The following is an 18,448-nucleotide window of genomic DNA, read 5'->3' as shown; positions in this document are numbered from 1 at the left end:
TACACTTACATTTTGTTAGTGTTTTTCTAGAGAATTTCTCAACTTTGGTAGTTAAATAAGTTAAGTAAATTGTATAAGGTCCAAATCTCTTCTACAACTAAACAATTCAGGTGGCCTAGTGGTCAACATGCTGGATTATAAGTTGTAAGGTCCATGGTTTGTGCCAAAGTACTGTTACACTTTTGGCTGTGGTGTTAGAAAAGCAACAGTAAATCCCATTGTTCAGTTCAAAACCCCCATGGGATTAGGTACACCTGACTGGATATTTTCTATCTAGTTAGTAGATGAAACGATACTTGAATCTTCACTGTTTAAGACCAGGTCATTTAGCCCATGTGTTGAACAGGTTGTTAAAAAAATCTACATAACTGAAGTTTTTGGAATTGAATTCTAATTGTATGAACCAATCAGCATTGTTGTGTTTCTGCGTTAACTGAATCTTTTATTATTATGGATGGATTTTGTCTGTGATTGCATCAGCATAAGACAGATGTCACCACGTGCATAAAAAAATCAGTTACATAGAAACTTAAAAACAATCATTACTTTCAGTGTTAAGACATGAAATACCTTCATTCAATTTAACACACTTTTATTTCAATTAGTTATTAATTTTTTATACCTTATAGAAAACTCAATCCTAAAAAACTTTCAACCAATTCAGCTAGCTTAATAAACATTTTGCATGCAATAGTATTTTTGAAAAAAGTGTTGAATAAGTTTAAGAGGAAAAAATAATAAAAAAGACTAGTTGTGTAAATATTTAAATGTATTGGAAGCATTTTATTTTTCATTTTCTAGTGATAAGTTCCTGCTGTGGTCTCGATGAAAGTTACATATAACATAAATTGTGATTGGTTATTTTAAAGTCAATATGGTAAGTTTAGAAAAACATTGCTTTGCAGTGAGTGATAACCATGAATCTCAAGAGATAAATATACTTCTGAAAAGAGAAAGAAACTTTTTATCAACTATTAGGATTTGTAGCTGAGACTATGTTGTTATGGCACTGTTGTTAACCAGTAAGACATGGTGAAAAATGTGAGAATAATTTTGGGTGCCTTGTTTGAAGGTATGAAAAACTTCTGTACATTTTTGGAAGAATTTACACCCCGCTGAAGAATATTTAATAAACTGATTTTCATAATTTTTCTTTTACAAAAATTTAAACACTTTGTCTACTAGTAGCCAAGAACAAGAATACATAAAATGTTATTAAAACTTGTTATCCATTATGGGATTAGAACACTTAAAACTGCCTACAATAACAAATGATGTTTAGGAAAAAATGGTTCCAAACCATGTACATGTATTTTGCTGTCCGTTTTAAATGACAAACAAAACTACTACTATATTTGTTTTTTTAAAGACTCGTAACTAAGGTAATTTAATATGTAGAATTATCCATGGATTATTCTTTTAATTGCAAGCTTTCAGCCTTCTAACCAGCTTTTATCAGGCAACAATGTAGATTGTTGCCCAACGAAGGCTCCTGTAAGAGGGAAGAAAGTCTGCAAATCGATGTATTTTAATGTATAAAGAACAGTCCATGTATAATTCTACAAACTACTACTCTTGTCAAAGTTAACTTAAACCTTTTTAATAGTGTTCATACTTTTATATGCAAACAATAAAAATTAATTTATTTGGAAGATAAACACCTGAAAACCAAGGTTTTTAAACTATACAAATCATCTTTGCTGGGCGGAAGGTTTTATCTAAGAGAAGAAGAAAGAAATTGTCGGGCACAATCTACAGACCGTTCCGAATACCAGTTAGTTTATCCCTTTGAAATATGGGTACTGTTGGGTCTTGATGATGTTAACAGAGAAAAGTCAACTATGCATTAAGTATAAAAAAAATAATAATTTACAGATCTTTAACTTCAATATTTACAACACCATTAGTATATCTATAGTTTCAACCTTGGACAGTTGTGATCCACCATAGGGGTTACTTACTCTAAACGATTATTTTTCTATTTAAAAAAGAGAGAGAGAGGGGAAAAAATAATTGTATCGGGTACTGTATATACAAAAATTGTTGAAAATTCTGGCACTTTGAAGCATCCAATAAACCAACTTGAAGATGCAAGTTATAAGCCATAACTATGGCATCCCAAACAAAATATTTTCTGAAAACAGTTATTACCAATTTAAACCTACTGGTAGATCAAACCAAACAATCTACAGAAGACTAAGACAGTTTTCTGTTCTGTATTGAGAGAAATATTTAGCTGACAGCTGCTACCATTCCTGACTCTCTGACGTGCCAAATGAAGAAACCTAGAAAGAAAAAATGAATTCAATTATTAAAAGGAGAAAGATGTAAAACAATGTTATTTACACATTAACTATGTAACTCTTCCTTCTGCAATTAAAATTACATGTCTATATCAGGAGCAGAAATAAGGATATGATCATTGGGGCTCAAGGGACCCCTAGCTCCACGATTATGGGGCACAATCGTAATATGCCAGAGAAAATAATTAACTAATACATTTTTTTTTGGTTTATGATTATAGATTTTTGTTATATTAATTACTTTGAACTGTACAGAAATATTTATTTTCTCTAATAAATGAGATACTTGTACTCACAAGCACAGTTGCCTATGATACAATATGCAATGACCTTTAACGGTAGGGAAAATGAGATTTAAGAACTATAGAAATATTGAATAAAAGTCTAAAAAGGTATAAATTTTATTGTATAGGTCACTAGTTAGGCATCATTTGGAGTACTGGGATTATTACTGGACTCCTTATTTCAGGAAGGACATTGAACTGTTGGAAAGGTTTCAGAGGAGGGCTCTTAGGATGGTACCCGAGATGAAAAGGTTGTCATATGAGGACAGGTTAACATCTCTTAAAATTTTCTTTTGAAAAAAAAAGAGAAGTTAGAGGGAATCTCATTGAGGTGTTTGATATTATTAAGGGAATTGACAGTGTTTGATGCATTATATTTTTTTTATTCAGTGATGAAAATTGTAGAACAAAGAGACAGAAATATATATTTTGCATGTTAGACGTCACCTTCAAGCTAAGAGTTTTATTTTTCTAACAGGGTGGTTGGCCTTTGGAATGAATTGCCTTCAGATGTGATAGATGCAGTAAATTTAAGGAAGTTTAGGAGAAAGCTAAATAAATATTTGAATGATAAGAGATGTCTTTCAGTTTTTTTTTTTAAGTTTAGTTTAGCTGATAGGATGGACCAACATTTTAAGTTCTGATTGTGCAAGATTTGTATTTTTGATCAGGTTACATAATTATTTAAGTAAGCAATAAAAATGTAGGAAAAGAAAAGCACAAATATAAACATCTTAATGAATATAAAACAAGTTAAAATTGGATATGTAAAATATAACTTTTTGGCCAATAATAAATAAAATATAACAAGTTTTTCTTCATTTTTTTAAAGATAACAGTACAATTAATATACAATTTTTTAATTTATACAAATGTTACAGCAAATAAAGGTAAACAAACATTTGGAACAAGCAAAGTTATGAAGGAGACAAGTACTTTCAAATATAATTTTCTAAGCCTTGACTTGCTAAAACATCACTGCCTATTTCTGCTGTCTTATCTTAAATTCAGTGAAGCAGATATACCACAGAAATAGTGAGAAGTCATAACAGCCAAACAGGCCCACCATTGGGAAGTTCCAGAGGTCTTTAGGAATTCCTGGGGGTTTGAGCCCCTGTTTAGATGTACAAATACAAAAGTACCTTAATACAAATATATTAAAACTACCTTAAAATGTTTTGTTTCCCATATACATTACATTTTTCAAAGAAACCACTAGTCAATGAAGTTCTGGAGAAGATAGCTGGATGGTTAAAAAGAAAATAAAGAAACTTTTTTTTTAATTAGTGAACAAGAAAGCTTCTTCTAAATCTTTTCAGCTATCAACTTTACTCTTTCTCTAAACAGCCATTATCTGATAACTATGTTTCAAGGAAACTTGTAGCTTTATGTCAACAACTGTTGCACATATATGCAAGTTTTAGCAAGATATTACACCGTATCTCACTCGTGAAATTATTGAACAGAAACTCGTTACATAAAATTCAATAATGGCTTATGAACAGTAAATTTGCTTTACGTATGTGCAGGACAAAGTGCTTGTTTACTTACTTGACGTAACTGGTACAGTTTATTCAAAGTATTTGTCAAAAGGGGGCGAACAGTATTAATTTCCATTAAAGTAAGGTGATCAAGTTTAGCATGGGTTTCTTCTCCCTTGATAAATGCATCAATGGAACTTCGTAATTTCGCCATTCGGATATCCCAGATGTCTTTTATCAATGTTTGAATATCCTCTGCATGAGGAATATCCATAGGAGCTATACTCATGAGTAGCTGAGTAATTTCTCTGTAATGTGGACTAGGCATGGCGGTAAAAAATTTGTTGTTGTATTCTTCTTGTTTCTTCTCTTCTAAAACGTCTTTGTTCATCCAGTCAAGAGGTAGCAATCGACACTTCTGTCTTTGTTTCAAGTTAACAGCTAACCATAAAGGCACTTGGACAGGCAAACTGGGAACAAATGGACCTACATCTCCAGATATTAAATAAATTTTCCCGTGAGAAAAATTAGGGAAAATTGTAACAAGTTCTTTCTCAGCAAGAAACTCAACTTCTGCTGGAGACATTATACCAACTCCAAGCTCCCTGAAAGTTAAAAAAAAATTTTTTTTTTTCTTTCAGATTTGAGGTATACAAAATAATATTCCCATTCATTTTCCATGTTAGATTTTTAAAATTTTAAATATACATTATTACCAAGTAGTTTTTTGAGACAAGATAAATATTTGGAGATCATTGGCCTGATTAGGTCTATGAAATATTATTCTGGTACTGTACCATTATCTTACAATATTTTAATTCATAACATTTCTTTAAAAAAATATATTAACTAAGACCTCTGTTTTATAAAATTCTAAATACTTGTTCATTATAATTGGAGTTAACTCTTATAAGTTGAATGTATTTTGTTTTGTCTATCTTAAAAGCACCAGTAAACTCATAAAGAATTTAAAAAATCAAACAGCATTAAATACAACAATGAAAGGGTTCTTTACTATTACTAAAAAATTCTCAGTTTCTTTATTTGTAAATAAACACACTTCTAAATCATACAAGCCATAAACAAACTGACTTACAAAGCAAAGGATTGAAAAAGTAGATTAGTACGTTGGAATCATAAAAATACAAACAAGGTTTGGACATATTATTATACAAATATAAATGACAACATGTAACTAAGAAAAGAATGAATATCAGGACATTTTATATTTATTAAACTTCCCTGTGTTATCATGTGAATTAATATAATAAAGGATAATAAAAAGTCACAATAAACTTTAAGCTGTAGTAAAAATTTAATGTTGATTGCTAAATAAGGCAGTCATATGAACATCTGCATTCCACAGTTCAAATTCCAAATATAAATTACATGACAAGTTAAAATTAAAAAAAATATAGCTTGTAGCAACAACAAAAACCAAGCACATTTTTTACTATGATAAAGAGAGGGGGGGAGCCTCATTAGATACTGAACCTTAATATAATGATGGATAATGAGCTTAATGCAAGTTTTAATCAAAGTTAGACAAACAAAAATGGTCAATGGTACTGTTAATGACAGCATGAAATTTAAAATGCATGCCCCTTTTCTATATACATTAACCATCTACAATGACATAAGGCATGATGACCACCACACAAAAGCTTGGGTAGAGAGATCCGTAATTTGTAAACAAATATCCTGTGTCTCTCTCTCTTTATATATATATATATATATATATATACACACATGCACACGTATATACTAATACAGAATACTGTATGTTGTACATTTCTTCATATGCCATTTTGTTTATAAATGTTCTAATGCAATTTCAAATATGTACATGTATCAGGTTTTTCCCGATGAAACAATACTGCCATTAAACTGAAGTAAAATTTCCTATTCTTTTTGTCACTGTGCTGTGCAAAAATAACCACTAGTACTGATCACAAATTAATATTTTGTAATTTACTTATTTAAATGAACATTTTAAAGTCATTTTCCTAAAAACTAAAAATTTTCACAAATTTAAAGTGGAGTATTTCTGCTGAACTCCTGGCGGTTTTAAAAATTTCGTTTTATGTTACGTAAACAATATATATATTTCCAAACAAATATAACAAATATAAGTGATTTTCGCACTTTGGCATTTACACTAACACTATAACTCAGTGTAAGTTATAACTATACGCATAGGTAATTGATGTAATGAAGAATTACACTGGACAGTAATTTCATTGTGTACTATTACTACAGTTCAGTTTTGGTACTATTATTTATCTGCAGATAATATCAATAAAAAAACTTACGGATGGTTATAAAATACTTACATTGCTATCAAGAAATATGTCAAATGTCACATAATATTTCGACAATTCAACTAATTCGTGAATGCTTTATTACGACGTAATTAGTTATATTTCGCGCCACATTCAAGTATACTTCACCGCTAGATAGCAGCACTCACTAAAATTACAAAAAGATATTGAAAAATGAATTAAAATACAGCAGCAAAATTGATAGATAGAATAAATTCAATGCGATTTTTTAAATCAGTACTTAGAAAACTGCGGAAAATAATAGTTATTTTTCATGTTCCAAATCATATGTCATGCAACCATTATAGGTGATAACTTTAAAATCACTGATTTTAAGTTTAAAATGCAAATAATAGTAATAATAATTAATAAACTGTTCGTAGTAAATATTTCGCCTAAAAACTATTCAATAATTTTTATTACATTTTAATTAAACATCGTTGCTAATATTGAAAAATAGGCATCATATACAAATATAATACTAAGATTGTAATAAATATACAGATTTTGGCGTATTAAGGTAAAATTATTTTCGCAAATATGTTACTGTTTTAGGCTATATTTTTAATATTTTGATCATTAGAAGATTTTCTACATAATGTGATAATTATATGAAATATAAAAAATCATGAAAGTTTAGACCTCTGTGGAATCTAGAGCTTCCTGTAGTATGTATAAAACTATTATAATATAAAAATGCAAAAGGTTTAGTGAGTTAGACAATGAGAGTTAATAAAGCTGTTCATCAGTGATGGAGTAAGTCAGTCAGTGTATTTCTTATCAATAGATTAGCGAGGAAATTTTTGCAAGTAAATTAGGTGAGTATTAGCTTCAGAATTTCTGTTGAAACTTTGTTTGCGAAATTAGGACTATCAGTTAGCATAGCCTGTATAAAATGTTATTGAAGAAATGAATTAATTCGTTATCGATAAGTGAATTGGAGTTCACACTGTTTTTATCCGCCCAACAATGTTTCGCAGAGCTACTAATGTGTACATTGTCACTATTATGTGTTGGGTATGAACGAAATCAGACCTTACTAAATTCATCTTGCCTCACCGGAAAATGGCCATCTATAAATGTCGACATTTTGCTAATCCATTCTCCATTACAATTTATCTCGAATTTCTTTTACTATATTAGACTTTTTACATCTTGAAATTTGAGGAAAACTGAAGGGGGTTGGGAGGGGGGAGTGAATGTGTCATTAAATTAAGAATATAGTGTGAAAGTATTACTTTAACTTTAAGTTTAATATGATTTAAACATTGAGCCAAAAAAACATTGAACAGAAATATTGAGGTTCTTGAAAATATTTTGCACAATACGTTTAAGCCAATAATCCACAAAATCTAAATCGGAAAATGAACAGTGGACGGGTCAGTGAAAGAGGTCATTTATCCTCAAATATATTGGATAACATCTTGTTTGGTATGATAGTGAATGTAATATATATCACATATTTGCGACTATGAAGGTTAGAGGCTTATGTACACAATCTACCACGGTTTGACGGTGAAAGGTGAGATGAGAGTAACGCAGAGTCAGATAATCGGAGATCAGTATTTGTTTATTTAGTTAGGCTGTGTCAAACTTTTGTTTTACTTCCACTATTAGTATTACAAATGTTTCTTTCAGTTTCACTACCTGTTTAAATTTTAATTAAGCTATTTCCAAACTTTATACTTGTAGTTCTTTGTCAACAGTTACCCTAGGATTACTTACTTAGTACTAGTAGTAACCATTACCAACACATTTTGGCGTTAAACGTAATATTAAAATATTAATGGTAAGCTTTAAGATTAAGATCAACATTTTGAAAATTAAAGTTTTCTAGACATGTAAATATCTGCACGTTGTTGCTGTTAGTATCTTTTTGTAGGGTTTTGTTGTAGTAGCCCATTAATTTTACTTACCACTAATATATCTTAATTCATGTAGGCGTTTTAATATATTATTAATATGTGACTGTAGCGTTACAATTAAATATTCTGGTTATTTATTTATTTAATAGTTGATAAATTTATTTTCTTCACCTAAACCGTAAACGTGGAGTTTTGGTGATACGACTCTTAAGCTATCCAAGCAATGGCTGTTGATAGTAACACTGACAGGGCAAATAGGATTTTACAATTTTTAGACCGTAATATTGAAAGAAATATTGACTACAAGTCTAAAGAAGTTATAATACCATTGAATAGGTAATTGGATAGGTCACGTTTCAAATATTGTATTCACTTTTGGGCTCCTTATCTCAGAAAGGACATTGAATTGATGGAAATACTTAAGAGGGTTAATAAAATGATACCTAGGATGTAAAGGTTATCATATGAGAAAAGGCTAAGATCTCTGAACTTGTTTTCTCTTGAAAAAAGAAGAAGAATTATAGTGAATCTGATTGAGGTGTTTAAGAAACTATACCCTTAAAAACAGCCCTTATCATTCAAATATTTATTAAGCTTTCCCTTAAACTCACTTAAATTTACTGCCTCTACAACATCCAAAGGCAACCAATTCCAGAAGCTGTTAGAAAAAGAAATTTATCTTAGCTGAAGATGACTTCTTCCCTGCCAATATTTGTGTCTCCTAAGATTGTGCATCAACACTACCAATTCCCATAATAATAATTTAATGAGTAGGACAGCCTAGATGGACCAAAAGGTCCCTGACTGTCCTTCAATGTTATGTTAATCTAATGTTAGTTGTAACTTGCCTTATGAAGAGAAATACTTAATACCATAAACAACAGTATAAGAACTTGCATTGGGTAAATTATGTAACCTGTAGACAACAATTAACCTTTTGGTCATTCCTAGCTGCCCTGGCATGTCCACTCTTGAGACAAGAAAATTTAAACTCATTCATTACCTTTCAGAAAACCGTTAGTTTTCCTTTTAAACTTCTGTAAAATGCTGGCCTGCACTACTGCTGATGGCCACTCCTTTCAAAAGCCAATCACACTGTTAAATAAATAATATTCTTAATTGGGGCCTATCCTGTCTTTTCAGAATCTTCAAATTGTATACTTTCATTCTATTATCTTCAGAATATCGCACAAAGAAATTGGAGGCCTTAATACAATCAGTTCCAAAGATAATCTTGTAGACTTCAATAAAATCATCTCATATCATGCTTTTCTCAAGAGAAAATAAGTTGAGAGCTAACCCTTTCTTCCCCCAGATAATTCTAGTAGCCTTCCTCTGAAATGTATCCTGTCAGTTGTTATCCTTTCTTTGATAAAAAGACCAAACTGTACACAGTATTCTAAGTGAGGCCTAATTAGTGATTGTATAAAGAGATGATTATACCCTTTGATTTGTTGTCAAGATATCTATAAATATACCCTAAAATTCTAATCAGTAGAGCACTTCTTCTACAGCTTGAGTCATTATCCACCAGTTTTTCTTCAGTCACCCTGTTGAGTTAGGTGCAATATTTATTAAACATGTGATTGTGATAACTCGTGCATTACCTGTAACTTATAATTATAGGTCATTTGCCAAATATTTGTCTAAATTACCAATTAATCCAAGTCGTTCTGTAGTAACTCAATCCTCAGTACAGCTAGAAATACACAGGATTTTTAATTTAGTCAACAAATTTTACTAATTACATCCTTGATATCATTAATTAAAAAAAAAGAAACCTCAAAAGCCCAAGAACTGACTAACCCCTGAGGTATTCCATTAGTTCTAGTAACTAGGGTCCAGTTTGATTGGAATTTTAGTAGTAACCTTTTGTTCTTTCCCATCCAACCACCTTACATTTCAGTTAGCCAGTCTTTCCCTAACCTATAAAAATTAGATTTGCTTAAGTTAATGTTTTGTTTGACACCATAATTTATCAATTTTTGAAAATCTAAGTACACTAAGACCACACTCTAAACTAGAATGGAAAAAGCTAAAAGATTAATAAGGCAAGATTTTGCCTTAGCGAATCCATGTTAGTTTTTCTTTATGACATCATATTTCAATTGATAAATTTGAAAAGCATCTTTTGACAGACTAGATATTTTCCCACTACAGAAGTAAGACTAACTTGTCTATGATTTCAAGGACAACTCTTATAGAAACAACATAAGCAATTCTACAATCCTCGGGCACCTGTCCACTCTGTTGATCTACCAAAAATGAAAAGAAAGAGAATTTACATAGCTGACCTTTGACCTCCTTTAAAACCTTGTCTGGCTCTGGTACCCTATCTGCTTTCAGTGTTTCAGTCTTTCTAATTACCACCAATAGATTACTATATATATATGATTCAGGTCAATTATAGTACATGAAGTAAAAAATCTCAGGATGAGGAATATTGCTAATATCTTTTGTAAAAACAGGAGAGAAACATTTATCCTTTCAGCCATCTCATAATCTTCAAAAATATCACCATCCGTCAAGGACCAAATCACCATTTGAATATTTTACTTTCCTTTAACATACATGCGTAAAATCCTTGCTGTTAGCTTTAACATTATCAACCATCTGTTTCTCATAAGCCCTTTTGAATTTCTTAACTATATTTTCCACCATATCCCTAGCTTTTCTACAGTACTGTGAATCTTCCAATCTATTTGTCAGTTTAAGCTTTTTAAATTTGAAAAATTTATCCTTTATGTCCTCCCTGTTATCCATTTCTTCTTTTTAGGAACACGCCTGTCTCGAACTAAAAGCTTTATTTTTTATTTCCCAAACCTGTCCCATATCAACTTGTCCCAATTCACTAAAAAATATATCTTGTCTCGTGGCCTCAAATTTGCCTTCGTGAAAGTTAGGAACCAAGAATTTTATTCCGTTTTATCTCAACCTAATTATGCAATTATTGCTCTCCCCTAAGCGTTTTCTCACTTTATATCTTGCAAGCGTATCGTCGTGTAAGCTTATTAGAGATTGTAATACTTAAAACTAGATGATTTACAAAAAATCTGTAGGCAGTATAAGACTAGAGAACACAAGTTTATATATCTTTTAATTGTATACCTGCATGTAAAGTTGTAGAAATTTGAAATTGCAAACTTGGTATTGATAGTAATTATAAATTTTCATTCCAGGTACATTCACTGATGTTACTACTTCTGAGAAATGTTGTTCTTGTGCATCTTGAATGCTCTTGAATTCTAACTAGTGAGACATGAATTTTTCAAAGCATACCGACAAATGAAGCAGTGTTTACATTACACATCTACAAGTAATGTGAAAACAGGCCATGCATATTTCTCTATGTTAAGAATGTAAAATGGAAAAATCAGTATTTTTTTCGGGAGACTTTAAGTCTGAAGATGTCGAAATGGATTTAGATGACTCGGAAATCATTCAAGCTGAAAACATCACTGATCAGAAACTATCAACCCTGGATATGCACACTGGGGAAGCTAATGTATCTACTCTTTCAGAAGAGAACACTGCCCATTTTCAGGATCACCAAGGATCTTTAAAATCAGTGTTTTGCTCGGAGAACCCCGATTGTGGAAATTTATTGATAATTTTAAATAATGATTCAGAAATGAAAAATGATGACAAACAAGCAAGCAAACAACTCGGAGATTTAAAAATGCACACTGAAGAAAGTAGTGCAAGTAATATTTCACCAGAAATTCAGTATAATTTACCAGATCTTCTTGGGTCTTTAAACTTTGAGGCTGTGAGTTTAGCATTAGAGGACGAACGACAAACCACTGAATTCCGCCACTCAAGGCAACATCAGTGTGAATCACGTTTCCAGTATTCTGGCATCTTTGAAGAAAGTAACATTTTAAGCAAAACAGATTTTCCGAGTGCTGTTAAGAGCAAAACATCTAGTGATGTACACGTGTCTTCATATGAAGTTCTTGATAATTCTGATAGTATAGAGCAGGCATCGTGCGCTAAGCGTAAAATGGAAGTAGAGAAGTGTACGGATGTTCTTCCAAAATTAACTGGACCCACAGAATTAACGAAAGCCAGAGATGGAATTTCTAACAACTTAACAGTTGTATCAGAAAGGAGTTTAAGTATAACTCTTTCAAAAAATGTAAGTAAAAACAACCATAAATTATTAGACAAAAATTCAGTTATGATAAATAAAGTTATTCAAGATAAAAAAAGGAAAAATGCAGAAATTATGCATACGCCTCATCATTTAAAAAAAAAACGAGTGCCAATTTAGCTACGAAAAAGAAAAAACTACCCAAGTCTCTTCGAGAAAACTGTGCTGGTATGTTAAGGACCATGTCGACCAGTGCCAATTTAACTGTGAAAAAAAAAAAGGAATTAAGAAAAATACTACCCAAGTCTCTTCGAGAAATTTGTGCCGATAGGTTAAGGACAATGCCGACCAGAAGTGTTCATGTGCAGTTAACTAGTGATGAACAAGTGAGTGTATTAAAATCTGATGGAACTCCAACAGAAGTTAATTCAACAGTGCTAGATGAAAACGAAGAAAGGTTTAATCAGAAAATTCCTTCAACACTGAAAGCTTCTTTACCCAGTAATAATAAACCCCAACAAACAGTTGGTGATGGAATTAAAATTAAAAATACCTTGCAACATGAAACATTAAACCAAGAACTAAGTGAGAAAAAAAAACATCGTGAATATCCATTCAATCCACAAGTCAGGTATTCAACAATTAAAAGGAAAAAAGTTTGGCAGGTTGGAGAAACGTGTAGTCGTCTTCTGTCAGTATCACCTAATCAAGTCGTGGATGAAACAGCTGATGAACAAAGTATAAACCTGGCTAGTAATACAAGTGGTGTATTATCTCGTGAGTGTTTATATTTGCCTTCCAGCTGTTCCTCACAATATTTGACAACAGAAAAAAGCTCAACTCTATCTAGTAATGTAAATGTACTGTTTGCAAGTACAACTACCATGCCTTGTAGTTCTTTATCTCAAGAGTGTTTGCCTGAATCCGAAGAAAGTGTTTCTAACCGAGAGCAAGGTGTCCTACAAGATAGGCTTCCTACACCGAGTGAAATATGTCAAGAAAATGGATCTACCAGCATTGCTTCAAACTCTGAGCCTTGTGTCAGAAGTAGTTTTGCTCTCTTACAAACACCTCAGCTGTCACCTTCTCAACTGGTCATTTACACTGACCACCAGACTACATGTGAACTTGGTCCTGATGTGAATGGTACACCAGTGTCTGATGAGAAAAATAAAACAAAAGTTATTGAACCCAAAAAAGGACTATTATTGCCAGCACAAACTTTCTCTGTGTCGCCTAGTGATATATCTTGTTCAACATGGCCGGTTACTTCGGAGGCAAACAAGACAAAAGTTATTACAAAGATAAATAAAAGTCTGTCTGTTCCATCTTTTCCTGTGACACTCAGTGTATCTGAACCTCTAGATGGAGATGGATCTTTCCGTATTACATCCAATGAAGAACACAAAAAGTGTGAAAAATTGTTGTATTGTACGGAAACAGTACTTTCAGACTGTGAGATTCCAAAAGAAGATAATAGTGTAAATGTTTCCAAATGCACAAATGCAGTGGAAGATGACTCAATAGATATTAATCTTTTGTTGCAAAAGAAGCAAGAGAAAAATGCAACTTTTGTGAACATCAGGACTAAAGACGAACTGTACCAAAACAAAAGGAATGACATAAATAAAAGAATACTTAAAACCAGTTCTTGCTGTGAGATTCAGGAGATAGTAAGTGAACTTATAGAAAACATTTGTGACAAGATGTCCGTAAAAAATACAACATTAAGTTCAAATACTGAGTTGGAAAAGGGTTATGAGAGAAAAGACATTTTTCGTGAGGTTCAGGAAACAGTAAGTGAACTTATAGAAAAGGTTTGTGACAAGATGTCCGTAAAAAATACAACATTAAGTTCAAATATTGAGTTGGAAAAGGGTTATGAGAGAAAAGAAATTTTTCGTGAGGTTCAGAGAACAGTAAGTGAACTTGTAGAAAACATTTGTGACAAGATGTCAGTAAAAAATACAACATTAAGTTCAAATATTGAGTTGGAAAAGGGTTATGAGAGAAAAGACATTTTTTGTGAGGTTCAGGAAACAGTAAGTGAACTTATAGAAAAGGTTTGTGATGAGTTGTCAGAGAAAAATAAAGCATTAAATATTAATACTGAGTTGGAAAAACGTTGTGATGTAAATAAAGAAATTGTTCATATTTCAGAACAGTGCACAAGATTTCTGTGCCTGTTGTTAGAAAGGGTTAAAACATCCAGCGAAGACCATCATTTAGAAAACATCTGCAAGAAATCTTCAGAAAATATATCGGATAACAAGAAAAAAAGATCTTCAAAAGTGTTTTTCTCAGACAAGAAACAGGAAGTGGTTAAAAATGAGACTACATCCAAAGAAGAGCCAAACAAATGCCAGATAGATTCTCCAATTTTTTTTAAATACCAGAAAAATGATGAAGTTTCAGAATTGGTAGAAAGCTTACCAGAAGCTACTCCTAAACTTCTGATAAATCAAGGAATTGATAGTGCAGATAAACAGGGCCATAAAAGGCTATCTAAAAGAGTTGAAAAATTTTGTGATTTAAAATCAAATGCGATTGGAAAACAAAAACCTAATAACAGTCCAGAGGTTGGTATGTCCATGAATCCAAATTATACTCCTAACAACCATCCAGAAAATCAAAAATACACAAATGTATCACAGGCTGACACCAGTATAAACATAAATAATCGTGAGACAAATTCTTCAAGTTATGACTGTGTTGGAGACGGTGATCTTGAATATTTTTGTGTTGATAATAAAAAAATTAGGCTACTGAAAACGTATGTTCCATTAAAAAGATTGGACATTTTCACGAAGGCCGATTACGATGAAGCGTTTAGGAATGGTGGTGTTGATGCTAAGACTACTGATGCTATCCGGACCAACTTTCACTTGGGTGAAACAGACAAGACCATATGTATGAAAAGCGCAACGAAGAAGATCCTAAAAGAAAATGGCTCTGAAGAAGAATATTGCAATAAAACGATGAGCATTGTTTATACGTGTACTTTGTGCCCAGTCAGAAAATGTAGACAGAAAAGCATAGTACGCCATCTCAGATATGACCATGGTTGTAAGGGTTACTACAAATGTGGATATTGTAAATATCTTTCATCAAAACTCAATAAATTAAAACAACATGTTAAAAGAGACCATCGTGGTAAAATGATGAAATTGTCACTTATGTATAAACCTGAAACTGTGTCCTTAGAAGAAAAGAAAAAGGTTCTGGATGATGAATTAAAAACAGAAGAATCTTTTTTCTCTGCTACAGCAAATACAAACAAAGAGTACATAAGAAGTGTAGAAAAAGAGGGGGAAGGAACATCTAAAATGAAAACAGATAGTAAAGAAAAATCATTAATTAAAGAGTCTAAACAATTCAATGTATTTGTCACAGAAAACTCCAACATCGTCTGTAACAAATCTAAAAAAGAAACCAGAAGGTGTTCTTTAAAAGGGAAATTAAATATTAAAAATGAAGATTCTCAAACCTCTGTGTGTATTGTGAACAAACAAAGAAATGCATCCTCTGTCATAGGATTAAAGAAATCAGATGAAAGCGAGTTATCTTTTGGCAGCAATGAATTAATCAAAAATAAGCAGATTTTATTTTCAAAAATAAAAAGGAATGATCAAAAGGTGTCCAAAAACAAACTCTCTTGTCCTTTCTGTGAATATTCGATTGGTGATCGGTATTCCTTAAGACTTCACATTTTTCGAGAAATAAAGTATCGCAGACTTGCGTGCTCAATTTGTAATGAACAACGTTATGATTTAAAGGAAATTAAGGCTCATTTTAAAAAATTTCATCGTGATCAGAAACTGTCTTTTTGTCAAAGGTATGATCCAGATACAGAAAACTGCATTGAAGCATTTTTGAGAAATAAAAAGAATGATACAGTAGTATGCCAAAAGCTCCCTGCAACTCGTAATCAAACGCTGAAACCACAGAAGACACGTTACAAATACGAATGTGTTATTTGTGGAATTAAACAGCGTGATACGATAGACTTGCAAAGACATTTATATCACCATAAAAAGTATCAGCCATTTAAATGTTGCCATTGTGGTAAAACATACATAAGCTCTTGCAGTGTTAAAAATCACTTACAGAAATATCATCCAGGACTGAGACCTGACTTTAAAATAATCAGAATAAAGAAAATTGAGGAATGGGTGAATAAAATTGTCAGCAGTCAGCAAAGTTCAAAGTATATTGAAAGTGAACATGAAGAAAAGCATCCTGAAAGTGGTCATTTGTTTTGCTGTTGGAAAGATTGTAATTTTGTTACAACCGATAAAAGTAAGCTGAAATATCATTTCATGATGCATTTCTGTAAGAGACATTTTTCTTGTCCTTATTGCCAAGTAGCATGTGATACTGAAGCTGGTGTAAAAAGTCACTGTGATATTGAACACGCCGATGAAAAATTGTCGTCTTCTGCAAAAAGTAGAGAACCTGTGAACCTGAACAAAAAAAAGGAAAAATTAAATCTGAAGGAAGATTAAAACCCTTTACTTGCTGTTATTGTGGCTATACCGTTTACTCGGAAAGTGGACTTAGAATTCATAAATTTTGGAATCATCAAAATGAATCCAAAGAGGGAAAGATACGTGATACCAATGAAATCGAAGATGATCTAACAAGTTCTCAACTAGAAAACTCTACTCGGACCCTACCTTATCAATGTGAGTGGTGTGACACAAAGTTTATGAAACATTGTGAGCTGTTATTACATCTTAGGTCTCACAAAGCATCAAAATTAAGCAACATCACCAGGACTAATGCTTTGTTGAATGTCAAGAATTGTGAATTTAGACCTAAAGTTTCTGTAGAAAATTTCAAAAAGAAAACAAAATTGTCTGATTTCTCTGATAATGGAGTTTTGCATAAAGTCTCAAAAATTCATTGTGATAATTCAACCCTGAAATCTGAAAAACTGTTTGGCAAAAATTCTGTTACTAAAAAGGTAACTAGATGTGTATATTGTAGGAAAAATGTAGCTTCAAATATTTTGAAGCAGCATTGCAAAAAAAAACATCCCAATTTGCCTTGTAAGATAATTAAAGATTCTGCAAAGGAAATCCTAAAAACACCAGTATATTGTGAAAAGGCACTTGAACCAAAAAACATACAGATTCTAGAAACAACCAGTGGAAAAATTTTCTTTGGAGCAGATAGTTACAGTCTTTTCCTCCCCAAAGAAGAACCATATAGATGTGAATATTGCCCGTTGCATTTTGATTCTTTTATATTTCTCCAAAACCACTGGCAGATGGAACATTATGATTGTTCTGTAAATTCTATATAATCTTCTGATCTTTCATTACGCAATACTGTCAGTTTCTTAAAATTTGAAGAGAAAAGTGAAATATAAACACATTCCTTCTGTTATTGGAACTTTTCGGTTGGTTCACCTTCAGTTACCTTTTTGAAAAAGACAGTGAAATATGGGAAAATCTTCAAATTACAGTTTTTTACCCCGTTAAGCCTTTTTTTCAAACAGACATAATATCAAAAATACAAGGATTGGAAATTGAAGTTTTCGACATAAGATTTTTTTTTATGTATTAAAGAAGAAATAGAGACCCCAAACATTTGTGTCATTTTAAAAAAAAAGTGCTTCTCATGTTGATGAACTTGAAACTAAAATCTTTTCAATTTTGCATCTTATCGATATTTGAAGAATTGTATTACTGGACGTTGCTGTTATGTTTAAGTAGTCATAGCTTGTACATATAGTGTGTAGACATGATATGTTCACTAAAACATTCCAGGGAACTAAACTTGTTGGTAATGATTAGTACTGGATATCAGGTAATGTTGGTAAATAAATGTACACTTAACATGTTTGAAAATATATCTGATTGTTATCTGTGATTCTGTGTGAATAATTGTTTTTTTGTTGTTGTTTTTTTTTCATTAATTTTTTTATCTCATTCTTCAGAAATATTTAGTACATATCAAACTATGTATAACTTTGAAGACAACAAAATACAGTGCTCTCAAATGATACGTTGATCAGTTCTTGAAATATTTTGCCTTAAAGGTTTTTCAGGTGATAGACTTTTGGGTACTACAGAGTTTCACTGTTTCGGTTGTGA

At 31.7% G+C, this 18,448-nt stretch overlaps 2 protein-coding genes across 7 annotated transcripts; one reads left to right on the top strand and one right to left on the bottom strand.

Moving 5' to 3' along the window:
- Positions 1-762: 762 nt before the first annotated feature.
- Positions 763-6,512, bottom strand: LOC106463756 (DNA replication complex GINS protein PSF2-like). Its single transcript, XM_013923820.2, has 3 exons — positions 6,402-6,512; positions 4,139-4,673; positions 763-2,285 (listed from the first exon to the last, which is right to left on the bottom strand). Coding segments are annotated over exons 1-3 (576 nt in total). The 5' UTR covers positions 6,404-6,512; the 3' UTR covers positions 763-2,246.
- A 1,336-nt stretch (positions 6,513-7,848) lies between these two features.
- On the top strand, positions 7,849-18,224 carry LOC106463755. 6 transcript variants are annotated; one of them, XM_013923818.2, is made up of 2 exons: positions 7,849-7,911; positions 11,434-18,224. In XM_013923818.2, exon 2 carries the CDS (start codon positions 12,578-12,580, stop codon positions 16,850-16,852), a length of 4,275 nt encoding a protein of 1,424 aa, XP_013779272.2. In that variant the 5' UTR covers positions 7,849-7,911; positions 11,434-12,577; the 3' UTR covers positions 16,853-18,224. The 6 variants fall into 6 exon arrangements, with proteins under 6 accessions (XP_013779272.2, XP_013779270.2, XP_013779273.2 ...); XM_013923816.2 differs by having other exon boundaries at positions 7,904-8,178; XM_013923819.2 differs by lacking the exon at positions 7,849-7,911 and adding an exon at positions 7,939-7,951.
- Positions 18,225-18,448: the final 224 nt, after the last annotated feature.

This window comes from Limulus polyphemus, unplaced genomic scaffold (genome assembly GCF_000517525.1).
Source record: "Limulus polyphemus unplaced genomic scaffold, Limulus_polyphemus-2.1.2 Scaffold1474, whole genome shotgun sequence".
Taxonomy (NCBI): Eukaryota; Metazoa; Arthropoda; class Merostomata; order Xiphosura; family Limulidae; genus Limulus; species Limulus polyphemus.
This window is presented reverse-complemented; position numbering and strand designations above follow the sequence as displayed.

Excerpts from the sequence above, each read along its gene's own strand:
- LOC106463756 (XM_013923820.2), bottom strand. Across the intron at positions 2,286-4,138 it reads AACTGTACCAGTTACGTCAA|GTTTCTTCATTTGGCACGTC; the intron begins GTAAGTAAACAA and ends TTTTCTTTCTAG.
- LOC106463755 (XM_013923818.2), top strand. The coding sequence starts at position 12,578 with ATGTTAAGGACCATGTCGACCAGTGCCAATTTAACTGTGAAAAAAAAA.